Source organism: Caretta caretta, chromosome 10 (assembly GCF_965140235.1).
Source record: "Caretta caretta isolate rCarCar2 chromosome 10, rCarCar1.hap1, whole genome shotgun sequence".
NCBI lineage: Eukaryota > Metazoa > Chordata > Testudines > Cheloniidae > Caretta > Caretta caretta.
Window position 1 is genome coordinate 11,150,246 of NC_134215.1, and position 17,678 is coordinate 11,167,923.

Sequence of the window (17,678 nt, forward strand, 5' to 3'; positions counted from 1 at the left end):
TGTTCCCTGCTCAGAGGCTAGCTCCAGTGTAATTTTAACTCCTGATGCTGGCAGGGAGAAGTCTCCACATATTTAATATCCATTCTACCTGGTCTCTAGTCTCTTTAAGTCTTCCACACCTCAAACCTCCCAAAGGTCTTTCCCTCAATCCTGGGGAAGAAGCTATGTCTTTAGAGCTAATAATTAGAATCTCTTCTCTCCTATCTTGAACAAGCATCTAACCTTTAGAGTTCTCTTTGTCCCAGGCCCAAAGAATCTGTCTCCTCCAAAAGTATATCCCGTGCAGAGAAGTGGGATTACTGTATCTTCTGTGCATCAGGTCTTCAGACCTTTCCCCTACTCACAGTGATACTGGGTTGAGTCTATTCCTTTAGCCCCAAGAGTTCCTATTATCTACACTAGTACATTAGTTTTCTGCTGTATTAGCCACTTTGTGTGCACCTAGCCCTCCTTTAACACACTTTGGGATCACACGTAAGAATGCTTCTAATAATGCAGAGGTGCTACAATCACCATTTGGATTAGACTTCAAACAAGGCAAAGCACCAGAAGGTCCTCCAGTCTCCACTGATCAAGTGTCAGGGTAGATGGCAATCATTGGCATAAAAGCATTACTGGATGCAAATAGCCTTGCCATCCCACAGCAAACTAGTCACTGCACAGGTGGCCTCTGGTCAAATCTCTAGTGCAGACACAGTCACAGAGCTTCCTCTGAAGAGAGGCATGTGGTGAAGTAGAAACAGGAGCAGAGTTACTCATCATAGGCAGTGCTAGGTCTGTAGTTTGGACAGAACACTCCTTGACTTTGTAATGGATATGAATGCTAATGAGTCACTATCTCCTTAACTGTAAATAGCCAAATAGCTGCTCAAGGCCTGTTTTGTTTTTGGATGCTGCAATTTACTGAAATTGATCTTTTCCTGTACAATTCTTATCAGAATACACTGCAGCCTGAGGACCCACAGAATGACCCCAAAGCCAGCCCTCGCCTCTCCCGTGCAAGCTTCCTTTTGGGACAAATTTTACAGGTAATAAAGTTAAAATTCTCCTCTACAAAACATCAGAGCATGATTTTTCACTGGGAGCTTTGAGTCAGACATCTCTTTGTGACATTCTCAGGTATCATGTTCTCTGAGTCTAACTTCCCATGTTGGAGACATTGTACAAGTGCTTATGATTGTGACAAAGAGCTTTAACATATGAGAAATCTGATTGATTTATACTTTCTAACTGTCCCTGTCATGCGGGACCTTTAGCTTTTAATACTCTCATCTCCATTATTAATATAATCTGGATATAGCATACAGCCCTGGCCTGAAGGGCTGAAATGGACCTCATCTGAAGCATGACAATAAATTCTCTTGGCCAGACTAACTTTCTTGGTACTTAGGAGAATGAAATCCCAGAAGAGAATAGCTTTTTAATTGCAGGGGCAGACATCATGGAGAGGATGGAGAATGGGTGGGTGAATGGTTCGATTCATAGATTCCAAGGTCCAAAGAGACCATTGTGATTATCTAGTATGAACTCCTGTATAACAGGTCATTGAACTTCCCCCAGACAATTCCTAGAGCAGATCTTTTAGAAAAACATCCAATCTTGATTTTAAAATTGTCAGTGATGGAGAATCCACCATGACCCTTGGTAAATTGTTCCAGTGGTTAATTACTCTCACTTAAACATTTGCACCTTATTTCTAGTCTCAGTTTATCTAGCTTCAGCTTCCAGCCATTGGACCATGTTATGCCTTTCTCTGCTAGACTGAAGAGCACACTATTAACAAAAATCCCTAAGGGCGTGGTTTGGAAGGTTAGAGAATGCCCAGGTTGGGGAATGAATATTTGGGTGGATGGTGGATGAAAGAAGCATTTTGTTAGGTGTTAAATTCTGCTATAGGAAAAAATGTCGAGTGCTGACAAGCTAAATGTTGGGGGTTGCAATAAGTTAACGGTACAGAAATGGGGAGAGTCTGTGGAACTGCTGTGCTAACATTCATAGTGGGCATGCTACTCCCCAGTGAGTCCAGCTGTAGTAACTTGGTTGATGCCGGAGGGTTTTGAGAAAGAAATAGAACATGACTCATAAGTAGAGAGAACAAGAGGGAAAAAATCCCACCGGGAATAACAAAAGTTGAAGGTCAGATCTATGTTGTTTAAAATAGCCCTGGAATTCAGCCAGCAGCTCTGTGGAAGCGTTGGTGAACCTGTAGCCTTGTTTTTGAGGTAATTCAAATCTGGTAGATAATGGAAGGGGACATGGAGCAAACAAATATGTGGAAGAATAAAGAATATAATTCCATAGAATGGATGAAGGTCAAGCCTCTTTGTTTGCGCCTTTCAGTTTGTTAGCAGGTCTGAAAACAAATACAAACGTATGAACAGCAATGAGCGAGTCCGCATTGTCACTGGCTATCCCTCCAGTCTGGCCCGGACCTCTTCTGAAGCAATGAAGCTGCTGCCTGATAAACTGGAAGGTAAGGACATAACAGCATGACAACATTTTACACCCACTTGACATAGGTTAAATGACTACACAGGTGGAAGGTAGGGCACAATCAGGTCCGAGGCCTTTTCCATCTCTAATTTTTATGTTCTTCTGCATGTGACTCAATCCTTGGATTTTTCTGGAGAGGCAGGGGGAAGATAGCCCTTGAAAACAAGTCCACTGGACTGAAACTGCCTATTTTGTTGACAACTGTTCCTAGGTTCTCTCCTGTTCTTCCTCCAAGGAGGCATAACTCCAAGTAGTGAATTAGAGTTGAGCAAAGGAAAATTTAAGCTGTTAATCAGGAAAAATGTCTAACTGAGTGGTCTATTTAGCTGTGAAATAGTCTCCTGAGGAAAATGACGAGGGGCCTATTGCTTGAGTCATTTACAACTAGACTGGACATTGCACTGGAGAATATACTGTAGGGGACAGTACTGCTCTGGGTGGAGGGATTGATATAATGACCAAACATGCAATTCCCTTCTCTAACATATGTGATTCTTCTACATCCTTCTCCCAGTACTGGTGAAGAACAAACTAGATTGTAAACGGTCTCCTCTTTACTCAGATTTGGATTCAGAAAGTGAAATCAATAAGAGCCTAAGTCTGATCCCCTATAGTTTGGTGCGACCAATCCACTGTGACCGCAGGCGCCCAGTCCTCTTCACTCCCACTATGCTTGCAAAGACCTTGGTGCAGAAGCTTCTCAATTCTGGAGGTGCCTTGGAATTCAACATGTGCAAGCCAGGTAATTGTGTAAAAGATTGCAGTACTAAATTTACATGCTAAATTTAGCAAGCCTTTTTACTATGCTAAATTTAGCAAGCCTTTTTACTGTAGGTATACAAATGCCAACTGCTGGGGACTCCTGCTGCCATGTCACCACACAGGGTAGCTCTGGATCCTGTAATGTGACAGTTTGTAAGAATATTCTGAATGTGTCTGAGATATCCATCATAAATGGTCCTGAGGTGCTGTCTGTGAACGTTGTACATGTGTATGTTCTATAGTTGTCATGATACACTCCAGGGACTGGCATGTTGTGAGTGCTCTTTGTCAGTACTAATGTGTTTAACTCTAGGTAATGTGACATTTTGATCAGCTCGTGTCTAGTTGTTGCTATAATGATGAATATCTTCCTTCCAAGCAATTATAGGTTTCTTTCCAGTCCAGGGCATGAAGATCTTGCATTTGATCTTCTCCAAAGACTGGGTTTTTGAGTGAAACTCTTTCTTGTTAACTGTTTACCATTCAAAGCAGTATCCTGTACGTGATTGCTCTGGGATACTACTGTCACCGCTCCAATTAAGCGCCACCTGAGTTCCACTCACCAGACAGCTATGAGGATCCAAGTGCTGAATCCCTTGTGTTTTAAGTCTGCAGACTAAGAACAGAGTACAGTCACTACCCTGATTTAGGGTCCCTAACACACCTTCAGCGTATAGATCTTAATCTGGCACCCCCTCTCGAGAGCTTAGACTGCATAGTCCAATCCCTAGAACCAGTGCTGGGCCGTCAGGATATGTCTTCACAGCACAGTTACCTCGGGTTATAACTTGACTGTGACCACTAACTCAATTCCCATCCACACACATAAATCTCTAGCTTGAATTGGTGCTGTAGGCTTGGGCTAGCTAGCCCATTGGTGGGGTCTTGGGCTGAAGCTCAAGTGCTTCTGAGTAATACAGTAGGGATGCAACAGCTTAAGTTGCAACAATTCCACAGCAACTAATCAAAACGCACCCTCAGACTCCTGCCATAGCTTAAACACACCCTCTTTCAGAACTCCACCTGAAGTTTTGAGGCTTCTGGGTTTCCTCTTGGGGGCACGTGGTAAGGCGTAGCACATAGCACATACAGACTTCGCAGAGGATTCTAACACATTATTGCTCTTTCTTAATAGCATTAGACATACATCCCTATACACAAATAATAAACCCTACGTGCATTGCCCTGCCTTAGTTTCGTCACCATTCTGGAGCATTAGAGAGTCAGAGTCCTTTGAGGCCATCAGCATCCTTCCGTTGCAGTGCATGATTTGTGTTCAGAAACATGTAGCCTTCTCTCCAGGCTCACCCATGCCAACTTTGGCTGGCCAGTCCATCCTCTTCCCCTCTCCTGCCCACACTTTCTGTGTGTCTCTCTGTGAGCCCTTTCCTAGCCTTTCAGTTCTTCGGTCAGGTGACTCCTCAACCAGCATGTTCTGATGATCCCAGACCATTATCAGGTGACTTCATTGCCAGGTGATCTCTCCCCTGACAAACCAGTTTTCCTGGTTGGGAACCTGTCGATTGTCCAGGATGTTTATATTTGAATAGAAGACCATCTGAGTTAATGACCCACTGTTGTCAGCTCTGTATCAATACCCTTTCAAATTTCAGTCCAACACAGAGGTAAAGAGGTCACAGAGAAGGTAACAAGGCCCCACATTCAAAATGGAGTTTGCAGCTTGGTAGAGTTACAGACAAAGAATTCATAATCCCACACAAAAATAATAAACTATACAAACAGATTCCCCAGACCATCACAACTACCTCATGAAGAGAGACTCTTAGGTTAAAAACCATCTATTCTGAAATCCAAGTACCCTGGTCTGTGTTGTTATGAACAACTTAGACTAATATAAATACAGTATTTTTAAGAGTCTAATTTACTCTCTGATATTTGTATGGTTTGTTTACTATTCTGCATTTCATGCACCTTGGACAGTGAAATTGTCTGTTGCTAGTCAGAATCATAGAATATCAGGGTTGAAAGAGACCTCAGGAGGTCATCTAGTCCAACCCCCTGCTCAAAGCAGGACCAATCCCCAATTAAATAATCCCAGCCAGAGCTTTGTCAAGCCTGATCTTAAAAACTTCTAAGGAAGGAGATTCCAACACCTCCCTAGGTAACGCATTCCAGTGTTTCACCACCCTCCTAGTGAAAAAGTTTTTCCTAATATCCAACCTAGACCTCCCCCACTGCAACTTGAGACCATTACTCCTTGTCCTGTCAGATTGATTTTCAGATTCGCAGGCTCTGTACAATGCTATAGAGTTTGGTTTGCAGTGTTTATTTAGTATGAGTACAAGAGCTGGGTAAGCTTTTTGGGAGAGGGACCATCTTTCTGTTATGTGGTTGTCCAAGACCTAGTTCAATGGCACTTGGACGCCTTGGCCCCATGGCAACATCAGTAATAATGTGGTGATATAGTAACATATTACTGTGTGAAATGCTGTCTCAGCTACTGTGTAATATTCCAGCCTTGTGATTTGGTGCTGTGGAACATAATTGCTCTTGGATCTTAGGTGTTGGTATAGTTTTTACTGCATCATATTGTCATCATTTGGTGCCTTGATTGTGTTGTGGTGATTGCTCAGAAATTCACTGGGGCAAGCCATATTTGAGGTACTGAGCCAAGGCTTCAGTTCAATTAAATGAATGAAATGAGACCAGCACTCAGAAAGACTCTTGGTCTTCTTTCACTGTACCATCAAAGAGTCTTGTCTGAATTCCTGCTGGACAGTTTCCTAGGTGCACATATTATGTGAACCTACTAAGCTTGCCTTCATCCCCCTCCCTCTCCAGATATTGTAACAAAGGAAGAGTTCCTAAAGAAGCAAAGGACGGAGACTGTCATCTTTTCCAGAGAGAAGAATCCAAACACCTATGAATGCATTGTACCTGCCAATATTGAGGCCGTCACTGCCAAGGTGAGGGGAGTGGAATGTAGCCAGTATTTAGGCTGTCTCTGAGTCTGTCTACAGAGCGGGTTGCTTTTCATAAACAAAGTGGTCAATTAACTGCCACATTAAGGGCTTATATTTTCAGAGTAACTTCTTTTTTCTCCCTTTCTCATCCTGTTCCCAGATTTCTATTTATCTTTCCCCAAATAGCTTTAGCTTTGTGCAGTTATTTTTCCTTTCTTTTTGATCCTTAACCATATCCTTTTACATTCGCGCTCTCTCTCTGTGATGGCCTACTTTGACATAGTGAAATACCCTTTCATTTCCTACCCATTCTTCCCTAGTCAGTCCCCCTTTCGTTTTATCTCTGTGCAAATGCAAAAGAGAGAGACAAGGACCTAGACAAGGAAAAGGATAGACTGGGACACAGAGAGAGACAATGATATGCAGTATAAAGATAACATTGTCAAAGACAGAGAGATAGCTTCAAATACAGTGTATTTGTTACACGGTGGAGAAAAAAAGGAGGATTAAAGTGAGTAGTTGGTTGTTTTTCAGAAGAAATTACAGTATATGTTCTCTTTGAACAAAGACCACACCTGTGCATGTGAACATATAATATATGTATGACTTTATTTTTTTATTTATAGTATTTTAGCTTGTTTGTTATCTTTAGATTGAGTCACTCATTTTTAAATCTTTGCAGAAGGAGAGCTCTCATACTGAGTATTAAAATTAGCTTTTGTCTGATTGGCTAGTTTTGAATTCATGGGAGGAGTTTGGACCTGAAATGTACATTTCATTTAAAGGTTTTACATCAGGTCTGATGAATGAAGAGCAATTCACCTGACCCTGTTGAGATATGTCTGTCTGTACCACAAGATATTAGTGCTGTGGACGTTCCCTCATGACCCTGTTATGATTTTGTTTTTAGAATAAGCATTGTCTACTGGAAGCTGGAATAAGCTGCACAAAGGATTTAATCAAAGCCAAGATATATCCTATTATTATCTTTATCAGAGTCTCAGAGAAAAACATCAAGAGGTTCAGGTAACATATAAAATCTTTCAAACATTTGCTATTCTGTCTTTGTCACTGAATAACACTATAGTCCAATGACTTTATCATTGAGAGAGAGAGAGCTTCTTCTTGCTAATCTAGTACTTCAGTATGGCACTATTTCCTCTCATGACTCCTCCCTAGAAATATGACCACTGGAGGAGCTATGAGTTTCCCCAAATCCAGCACTCTATCACCACTCCTGATGGCAATGTTTGTTGCAGGAGGATGGCACTGAACTGGAATATCTGTGTGCTCCCCCATACTTAGCACTCCTGTGCCATTCCCTACAGTGATTCCTGCTGGGAAAGATTGGGTCTGGAGCAGTGATAATTTCCCTACAACGAGCACTCCTTCATTGTTCCCCATGTCAGTTTTGGTGGGAGAGAACATGGCCAAAGTAGCTGTGATGTTCTAGCTCTCCTCTGCCCTTCTTTACATCAACTCTTGCTGGGAGAGAGGGAGATTGTAGGGATTCACTTTAAACATAAACCTATTTTGCTTATTTTCGGCTTGGTCATCTGATGCAGGAAGCTGTTGCCAAAGCCAGAGACTGAGGAGGAGTTCCTACGCGTGTGTCGCCAGAAGGAGAAAGAACTGGAGGCATTACCATGCCTTTATGCCCTCTTAGAGGCAGACATGTGGAGCAGTATTGAAGATCTCATCCGAATAATTAAGGAGAAGATTGGGGAAGAGCAGCGTAAAACCATTTGGATAGACGAAGATCAGCTATAAAAATAGCAGCAAATAAAGTGGAGCTCAGTGGCAATGAAAGGACACAGTAAAGTGGAGCTGGGGCTTTCAGAATTCTCTGATGCAGTGCCGGCCGCTCCTGTTTCATCTTTGCTGGCTGGGGACTCTTGCTGCTGGCAGAATTTGTGTGTTGAATGGAATCAGAGCTGTGTGTTTAACAATGTCACAGATGCTAGGTAGCTAGGACATGGATGAGAACATGGCTACCAGCATAGCGCTGGATCCCCCACTCAGAGTCGGCAGCTGTTTAACATATGAGAAGGCCAAAGATCTCGAGAGGGAGCTTGAGGTAATTTATTATGTATAAAGATGGACCTCATTTAATCTCCTGACGTGACCAGAGTAGTGAAATCTATAGGGAGATAAAGGATGAGGGTCAGGTTGAAGGACATGGAATCTATGGAGTGCCCCACGCCCAATCCAAAGTGAAAAGCTGAGTATGTTCCATTAAAGAAGCTACAGGGTGCCCAGTAGCAACAGAAACACTGCAGCTGATACCCTCAGCAGCTACACCACCCTGTGTGTACATGCATGTGCAGTCATGTTGGAGGGAAAGAAAATAATCATTGTTCCTGGAATGAATGAAAATGACAATTTTCCCTTTATCTTTAAACCTCAGTTCTGTTTAGCAATTGTCAGGAGCCTGCCTAGTCATGGCACCCTCAACAAAGCAAACTCCCAGCACCCCAATGGCAAATCAAACCTTTCCAAATCTGCCCACACTTCACTTAGTTTATCCCTGTTACTGTTATTTTACTAGTCCCACCACTTCAATCCTTAATTTCAAAAGCATATTTTAGTACTAAAGCTGCTTGGTGCAAATGATGGGAGCTGACTCCAGTTCTCTGTGACAAAAAGATGCCAATATAATTAAAAGGTAGAGTGTATAAAACTATAACTCAACCTATCTTAATGTACGGAACAGAGACTTGGCCAGCCACAAGACAGGAAATCAGTATGCTCTCCGCCATGGAAATGAAGATGCTGAGATTGTCAAATGGTTGGATGCTCTGTGATAGGAAATGTAATGAGGTTGTAAGGGGCCTAATGTGGGTTGCTGATTGAAGACAAATTGAGGAAGATTAGGTTATGTCGATATGGAGACCTGAGAGCAATATCGGTAGGATGGCTCTTGCAATGTTTGTAGACAGAAGAGGACAAAAGAGGAGACCGAAGATTCGGTATGTAGACCAAATATCTGTAGACCTCAAAGAGACCAATCTGCATGACAGCCAGGCATACAATCATGAGTTTTGGAAGAAGGCTATAAAAGTCGCTGACTCCCAATAGGGAGGTGGCAAGAAAGAAGATGATGCATTTTAGTGCTGTTGGAGGGTGCAGGACTAACACTCCTGGAAACTGGATGTCTGCATTTACCCCAGAGACCTACATGCTTCCCCAGCACTGCCATCTGCCAACATGCCTGCTCTGAATGGGAGGGGGCATTTTTAGAGGAAGATGGAGGAAGTTCTTCCTCTAGGGGAAGTTCAGTTTTCATGACCCATTCAGTCCTTGGCCTCTGCCATGATTGCCAGAATGGAAGCCAATAAGTATCACACTTGGCTGTAGACAGCTGGGGTAAAAATTTCAAAAGCATCCAAATTACTTAGGAGTGTAGGCCCCGTTTTCAAAGGACTGCCTTCTGTTGAGTCAGTGGGGCGTAAGCTTCTTTGCCACTTATGTGCTTTCGAAAATGTTACGCCTGTATACTAGGCACTGGATTGAAACCACCAAATTAATGTTCACAGCAGCCTTCCAATAATAATGATGTCCACCATTACTGACCTGGAATAAATGAAACAGGGACCTGTGGCTGTATATCCCTTTTCCCTTGAGTCATCCAGGCCTCCCCATTCGCCTCCCTTTTTAGATGGATTCTACCCTGAAAGTTGTCATTGCTCCTGTGCTCATCCAAAGTCCCTGGTTTCAGTGCTTCAGGCCAGCATGCAGCAGCTGGTAATAAAAAGGCCACAGAGCCCAAGCAAAACATCCGGCACTGTCTCAGTTGCTAGATGAGTGACTGCATTCTCCTTGGGAGGTGTCTCTGATGTTCATGTGTGCTGGGTGCCTCTCCACGGCGATGCACTTTTTTCTGACTGGTCAGCTTGCCAGACTGGGCCTACACGTGCAGTGGTGTACTTTATTTATTTTTTCTTATGGTACCTTATAGAAATCACTGCCTATTTTCCCTCTCATTCCCTGCTACTGTGCTCATCACATCATTAATGTTTGAAAAGCTGTTCATAGCAAGTATTTATCTGAGAATAGTTAGTTGTCTGTCCCCCTCCATATGCTGGGAATCTGCCCTCTTCTGCAGTGTGGGTAGTAGAGAGATTATACCACTCCTAGTAGTTTGTAACCCCAAAGTTATTTACAGATTATAGTATACATATGCAATGACATGCAGCCATTCTGTGGCAAGGGGTAACAAATAACTGGTGTACTCAGCACATTGCATGATTCTCTAGAGGTCACCTGTCATTTACAAGAGCTGAAGGCAATATCGTTTAGGATACATGTCAGAGTGGCATTTTCCAGGTATTTGTAATGTCCTGAGATCACAAGTCTTAGTGTTGAACCATCTTTATGCAGAGACTATGGGAAGGTGGCAATAGAGACTGCGGTTGGATGAGACGATAGAACGAATTCTTTTTGTAGAAGGAGTGACTCCATGGAAGAGATGCAGTCTCCTGGCACCTTAAAGCACCTACTGTGTTTCCCAAGGCCGTTGATACTGTAAGGAATTGTGAGTGTCTGCTGGGGTGAACTAGTGGAGTCATCCCTAGCTCAACAGGCAGAGCTCCCAGTTCTACTACGCCCAATTCCTTTACACAGGTGTCTGGCAACCTGTATAGTATGTGTAATCCTTATCCATTTTTCCAGGCTGAATTATTGGAGGTGGGCTGGAAGCTTTATTCCCCATCTGATCCCCAGATGTGAACTCAAGGGGCAGAGCCGCAGCTGGTGTACATTGCCATAACTCCACTGACTTCAATGAGGCTATCTATGACAATATACACCAGCTGAGGATCTGGATCCTGATCCAAGTGCCTCCTCTTTGTGATGGGGCCAACTAACCTCTGGTATCTACAAATTTGCAGGCTTGAAATGTGAATGAGTTTTTTTCCGAATTTGAGGGTGTTCAGCATCTGTGTTTGGATTCCGCCTGCTCCAGAGATAGGTTTGAGATCCACCCTTGGAGCTGGGGCTCAGTTCCAGGTTTTTGATTCATCTAGTTCTTATTTGTGATGTATCTTTTTAAATTACCAACCCCACCTCCCACGGTCACCCAGACATTCTTTTGAGCACAGCCAATCTGTTAATCATCCTTGGGTAGCAGACAACATTTATTCAGAGTTTGTAAGGGATTAGAAGGAATAACTAAGCAAATTGCCCACCAGACAACTAATTGGAAATTGGTTTAATTTATTGTAGAATAAAGATGGGCCAAAAATCCCAGTCTGAACTCTCCTGGGTGTGGGGATTTGAAATCCAGATTAGAATCCAAGCTTTCCCAAATTTCAGGGTGTTCGCTCTTTAGCTCAAGGAGTGTCTCTTTGTTCTTCATTTATACAGCACGTAACACAATGGGGGTCCTGGTCCAATACTGGGACTTCTAGGTGCTACCACGATACAAGTAAATAGTATCAATAAGGCAGTCCATTAAAGAAACATTCAAGCTTCAATATACCACATTAAAATTGGAATCCAGGGTTTGAATCTGGAGATTTGGCTCAGGCCCATCTCTACTGAAGATGCATCTGATTTGTATAGGCCTATAGTAAGTAAGCAAAGTTTACATCAGACTCTTAAAATACAAGTTGCTGAAGGTTTGTAATTGGAGGCTGGAAAATGTCTCAACTTTCTTCAAAATCTTAAATTGAAAAGGTGAGATTTCCAACATCCAAGGTAATTGCCTTGTCACTTGATGAGCTATTTATTCTCTAAGAACACTTACAGAACCAGGAAATAAAAATCTTTTTAAAAAATGAACTGTTGGAAAATCTATTTCTTTACCCTTAAGTAATTGCAATAAGAAGAGCTGGTCGACAATTTTCCAGTGGTATGGTTTTCCACCAAAAAGTGCATTACATGAAAATCGAAACATTCCACAGAAGGAAGATAATTTTGATTAAATATCATTAAATCAAAATGAAGCCTTCTGATAATGTTAAAACATTCCATTTTGACATTTTCAGAACGGAATGTGTTGATTTTTGGTTTTGAAATGTTTATGTTTGTTTTTTTAAGTTGAAATCAAAATGAAATGTTTCAATTGACCAAAAACAAAACATTTTCAAAAATTTAATTTCACAGGAAATTTTGAAATTCTATGTTTTGCTCCAATTTAGAACAAAAACAGATCTCAAAAATAATGGCATTTTCCACACACAAAAATTCTGGTTCCCACAGAGCTCTAGTAAAACAAGCTATGTTTACTATATTTTTGGTAAAGTACCAGTAAGTCGTGGGTGGGGTATTAAAGTGTATTTATATAGCTTTAAAGTAATGTCAATAGTGGTTTACAGTCATCAGAGGTGGGGCAGTATTTATGATAATAAAGAAAAGCAAACTAAAGACAACTTTCCATTCTGCTTTGCCCAACTCTTGAATTATGCTGTATTATGTAAGTCAGCATCATACAGGTCAGCACAGTGGGGAATTGTTGCATGTAAGAATTTCATGCAAACTTTATTACACTATTTGTTTTTCTTTTGCATCAGCATGCTGGCTGGAGGCTAACCTGTCAATTGTTCTGCAGTAGCAGACAGCAGTGGTAGCACAATTTGCCAGGGAGGGAGAGCATGCACAAAGCAGACTCCTCCCTACCAAGTTTAGATGGAGGTCAGCTGCAATTATAGACATGTCTGTACATCACTTATATATTTGTGTTGGTTTATGCCGAACCATTTTCATGGCCTGAGGTTGGAGGACTATAGCAGTGACCAGGTGCTGAAATCAGAATGCTGTATTCAGATTCAGCCTGAATCAGACTGAATTCAGTGCTGTGGGATTCAGAATTTGTGTGTAAACCCAGTGCTCGCAGGAGGATTAGGACATGCCAAATGGCTACGTAAAATTGGGGCTTTTAAGCTAAAGTAATTACTCCATCTCATGATGACTCTGGGGAGGCAAGGCACAGCCAGGGGTTTAGGGCTTCTGCAACAGTGACAATCGAGCATTTTGCATCTGTGTTTAATGCTGAATGAGCTGGAGCACTGGGATTTAATCTAGCCATATTGTTAGACCTACTGATTGCATTTGTGGCTGGTTCACTACTTCCCCTTTTAAGTGTGCTAAGAGACTTGCAGCTCTGAGAAATAACATCCTTGGAACCCAAATCATCTGCAATTTCTATTCAGGGATTATTGCCCCGATGGGTCTGCTCTGTACATCTAGTCCCCCTGTAAATCAGAGGGTGAGTTACATGTGCACACACATCAGAACAGTCTTGTTACAGGGCCTGTAAGACAATGTGCAGCACTGCAATTTCTGTTTTAATGTAGCACTGTTTCTATTGTTCTATCCACTGAACAAAATTAAAATGTACAAGAAAACTGCCAGCCTCTAAATGCTTGTTTCGTCTCTTACAAGTTCTTTTGTTTTTTCCCATTGCAACTGCCTTGTCCAGTTGTCAAAGTTCTTGTGGGCCAGCCCATCTATAAATGCATCTAATCAGGGCCTGCCGTGCACTTGCATTGCCCTAGGGTCCTTCACTGTAGAGCTGTCCTGTGTGGCGGTGTGTGGCACCAAATGATTAAAATGGGGGAGGGGTAATCAACAACAATAATCCCAGATGAGAACTGGCTTTATCAGATTTATCCACACAAGGAAAGGCGGGAAGGTGGGTGGGCAAATCTACTGTGGGTCAGTGCAACAGTCTTGCAGCATGGAAGACCTGACTCCCAATGTGATTTTTGCAACAAGTGAAACAAATCAGGTTATTTTGCCCTGGCTGCTAAATGGCCATTTAGCCACATGTTAACAGTATCTGGTTGAGACGTCTCAGTCTGGAGTAGTAGTTTTTCGATCGGCAGAGCTCTGTAGCTCCCACACAATACCTGATGGAACCAGTGTGGCCATTCTGACTGTCCCTTTCCTGAGCAGATCATCTAATTCAGCCACTGCAATGCTGCTGCTCATAGAATCTTGCAAGGCACACAGAGTTTCCTTATGCTTCTGGAGATAGCGCTCAGTCTCTCTGCAGAGATACCATTAGCCTTCAAGGATCATCCTTGACCCTTCCACGTGATACTTTCCTCTGCTCTCAGAGACTTCCCCTGAGTCTTTCTAGGGAAATCTCTTCTGGCCCCAGGCCCCCACCCCTGAGTCTCCAAGATGAACAATAACACTTAGCTCTTAGGATTTCCATCTGTAAAAGAAGGTATTGCTATCTGCATCATACAGATGGGGAAAACAGAGGTACAGAGTTGTGAAGGGACTTGCCCGAGGTTAAACAACAGGTCAGTGGCAGTGCCAAGAATAGAGCCCAGGTCTCTTGACTGCTAGACTCGTGCCCTAGCCACAGGACAATGCCGAGTCACATAGATATATAGAGTGATACATTGAAATAGGCTCAAGGCTCTGAATGAACACACAGGCCAATTCTGATATGCCTGTCTAGCATTTGAGTGGCAGCTGCCCTATCAGGTGAGGTTTCTAGTTTGACTTGAAAACCTTACCAGTAAGCCAAGTTTAGAACAACAGGAAGCTCCTGCATGAGTCCTGTTTCACACACTCCCCCTTCCTCCCCCGCCGTCTCTTTCTGCTCCTCCGCTGCAGCAACCCTCTGATGTTCAGATCACAAGCAGATTCTCGGGGGTTAAATGCGCCATTAGTCACTGGGGAAAAAAAGACCCTTTAAAAACAGATGGTGGGTGATAGAAAAACTGTTCTGAGTGTAAATATCTATACCAGCCCAGCTGCTTCATCAGATATTAGTATCAAAAGCCGTTTGTCAATTTAGCAACAAACAGCAGTATTGATTTTATTCCAAACTATAGACCTCATGAGAGATGGAGAGGTGGTGCTTTCATATAGAAAACCCTAGGCTGCAGATCAGGCCTGGGGGGGGGGAATAACAAGCCAGGACAAGCCAGCTAGCAAAGTAACTGCAGCACCAGAATCAGCTAGTATGTAAATAGCAGACAGCAGGTTGGAGGTTATCAGGAAGGATGTGCGGGCTAGTTCAGCCTACGCAGTTCATCACGGAGCAAGGCCCCAGACTAAAGGGCTAAAAGAGTTAGTTTCCCCTTTTCTGCACCAGAACCTGTCAGCTTTGGTCAGGGGTGTCCTGCATCACATGAAGTTGCTATTTCAATCTGCACAGTGGTAAGCAGCTTCAGGAGAAGGTGGAGAAAAGGGAAAACACAGAACAAGAGAGTGGAAGAATTCAGACCGCAATCTAGGAGAAGGATGGCGTCTGTCTTGCACTGTCTCCCGTTCGCTTCTCTTGTCATTAACTGCAGGGCTGACAAGTAGACTCTGGAAGCATTTCGTGATGGGAAGGGGTAGGTACCTCTGATCCACTGGAGAATGTCCCTTCCTCTCTGAGCTAAAGTCACCATAACTATTCCTCTTATAAGTACCTCACTAAAGCACGGTGCTCCCTGCGCTCTCAGGAGAGAAGTGCTCTACAAGCCGGTTCATTTTGCCAACAAAGGGGTCCGGAGAAACCAAAGGGAATCACCAGCACAGCCTGCAGTAATTTCGTTTATTATGGCTCTATCAAAACAGTGAGGAAATGCCCATGAAAGCACACTTAAGTCCCATCAGAGCCCATGTAGAGCCAGAACTCACAGGGCTCCCATCCTGGTGTGGCATTCAGAAAGGGCCAACACATGCAGGGAGCCAGTTCCTGGTGTGACGCTCAAAGAGGGCCAGAATGTACAAGGGCTAAGTCCCAGCACAGTGCTCAGAGAAGGCCAGAACATACACGGACCGAGTCCTAGCATTGTGCTCGGAGAAGACCAGAATGTGCAGGAAGGAAGAAAATTAAGCCAAGCTGTAAAAAGTAAAGTATAATTCACAATTAAGCAAAACAAGGTGAAAGAGAGAGGAGAAAAGAGCCCAATTAATTCCTGGTGTAAGTGGATATAACTCGATTGATTTGCACCTCATTCTAGCTGGTCTTAAATATGGTCCAGAAGGAATTAAGCTGCGTCCCTTCTCTGACCTAGCCTGAGTTCTTCACACCAATGTAAATTTATGATTAAATACAGTAGTAAGGGCCAGATTCTGACTCCTGTACTCATGTCCCTCCACGGGTCTGCTAGTGGGGCACAGTTCTATTTAGGGGGAGTAAGGGGATCAGAATGTGCCTCTAAATATTCAGGTAGAACACATAACTGAAAACCAAGTGGCTCCCATAGGCATTGCTCCCGGTGAGCTCTGCCCTGGAATGCGCCGGCCCCTCCTGTGCTAATGGTCTTTTTCTCTCTAGAAGCCTGGAATAAATGAGCCTTTTTCTAAAGACAACCTCATGCTGGTTAGTCTGAACTCTGCCATTGTAGCACTTGCTGCTTCTCTACACCCTGGTGGTGAGCTGCTCCCCTCATTACCAGATTGCTGTTCATTAATCAAAGCACTAACAGTGAGACAGAGAAGGCTGGAATACAGCGTGGACGGTGCTTCGTTTGTACTGATTGATTTTCCCGTCATAGTTTATTACTATTATTTACTTTGTGTGCCTCAAAAGAGATTGAACTGTAATGTGTGGTGGGTACCTATTGTGATTCTCTTTTTAGCACCTGCTATTCCTACTATGGCCATAAGAACAACTAGTTCTCCAAGGGCTAGGGGTCAGTATCTTCTCTACTAAGGGACAGAAAGAGTAGTGAAGTTGTTATAGAAATGGAGTCCTTCTGAGATATATGGAAGTCCAGATTTTCAGAGCTGCTATCCACAAATCCTGCTGGAATCAGTGAGCTCCATGGGTGCCCTGAAAACCGGAGCCCAAGATGTTATGTCTGACAGATCCTCTATACTGGCCAGGGTTGCAGCAGGTGGGGGGATAAGCTGATAAACGGATAGGACTTGCATGGTTACATTTGGCTCAGGGCAAGGATGGCCTGGCAGCTTCATGGTGAGGCTTCTGTCTTGCAGTGGAAAGAATGGATACAGTGCTGGTGATGAAATACACTCGGTCTTCTTCCTCCCTGGATCTCCATTAATCTCCCAAATCACCATTCCTGGCAATTTGACTTTAATCTCCAAACAGACTGGAGCAAATTTTGCAGATTTCCTCCTTGTTGCCTAGACTATCAGAGCAGGGCGGATCTAAAAGATTGGAGCTGGTGGTGGTGTGAAGTGGCCAGTGAAATGTTCTCATGGAAGTTAACATTTACATCAATAAAGGGAGGATTGAGGCTGCAACAGCACTTACAGATCGCCCTCAATAGACATCTGAGCCCCATAAATAAAGTAGAGGTGAACCTAGAGTCCCCAGGTACTAGGGGTGAAATCCAGGTCATACTGAAGTCAATGGCAAAACTCCCATTGGTTTTATTGGAGACCAAGATTTCACACTAGCGATTTTCAATCATCTGAGCCTGTGGTTGCACTTATTCTGCAATTGCCTTATTCAAGGAATACAACAGGAAGCCCAGGGTTGGTTGCAGTCATGGGTGTGAATGGCAGTTGTGGAGGGAAGTTATGAAAACAGATGAGAGAGAGTTGTTTTTCTACTTGTATTTTATAATTAGCCCAAGA

At 43.2% G+C, this 17,678-nt stretch overlaps 1 protein-coding gene across 3 annotated transcripts in view; it reads left to right on the plus strand.

The window, feature by feature from the left end:
• The window catches only part of CARD11 (caspase recruitment domain family member 11), a 72,697-nt gene extending 59,172 nt beyond the window's left edge, over nt 1-13,525 (plus strand). For 2 of the 3 annotated variants that reach the window (XM_075132672.1, XM_075132673.1), the window contains exons 19-24: nt 939-1,028; nt 2,341-2,473; nt 3,008-3,235; nt 6,058-6,182; nt 7,090-7,205; nt 7,745-13,525. In XM_075132672.1, the coding sequence (XP_074988773.1) occupies nt 939-1,028; nt 2,341-2,473; nt 3,008-3,235; nt 6,058-6,182; nt 7,090-7,205; nt 7,745-7,949 (897 nt within the window). In that variant the 3' untranslated portion in view covers nt 7,950-13,525. The remainder of the gene's footprint in view (nt 1-938; nt 1,029-2,340; nt 2,474-3,007; nt 3,236-6,057; nt 6,183-7,089; nt 7,206-7,744) is intronic. The other variant, XM_048867577.2, reaches the window with a different exon arrangement.
• Nucleotides 13,526-17,678: the final 4,153 nt, after the last annotated feature.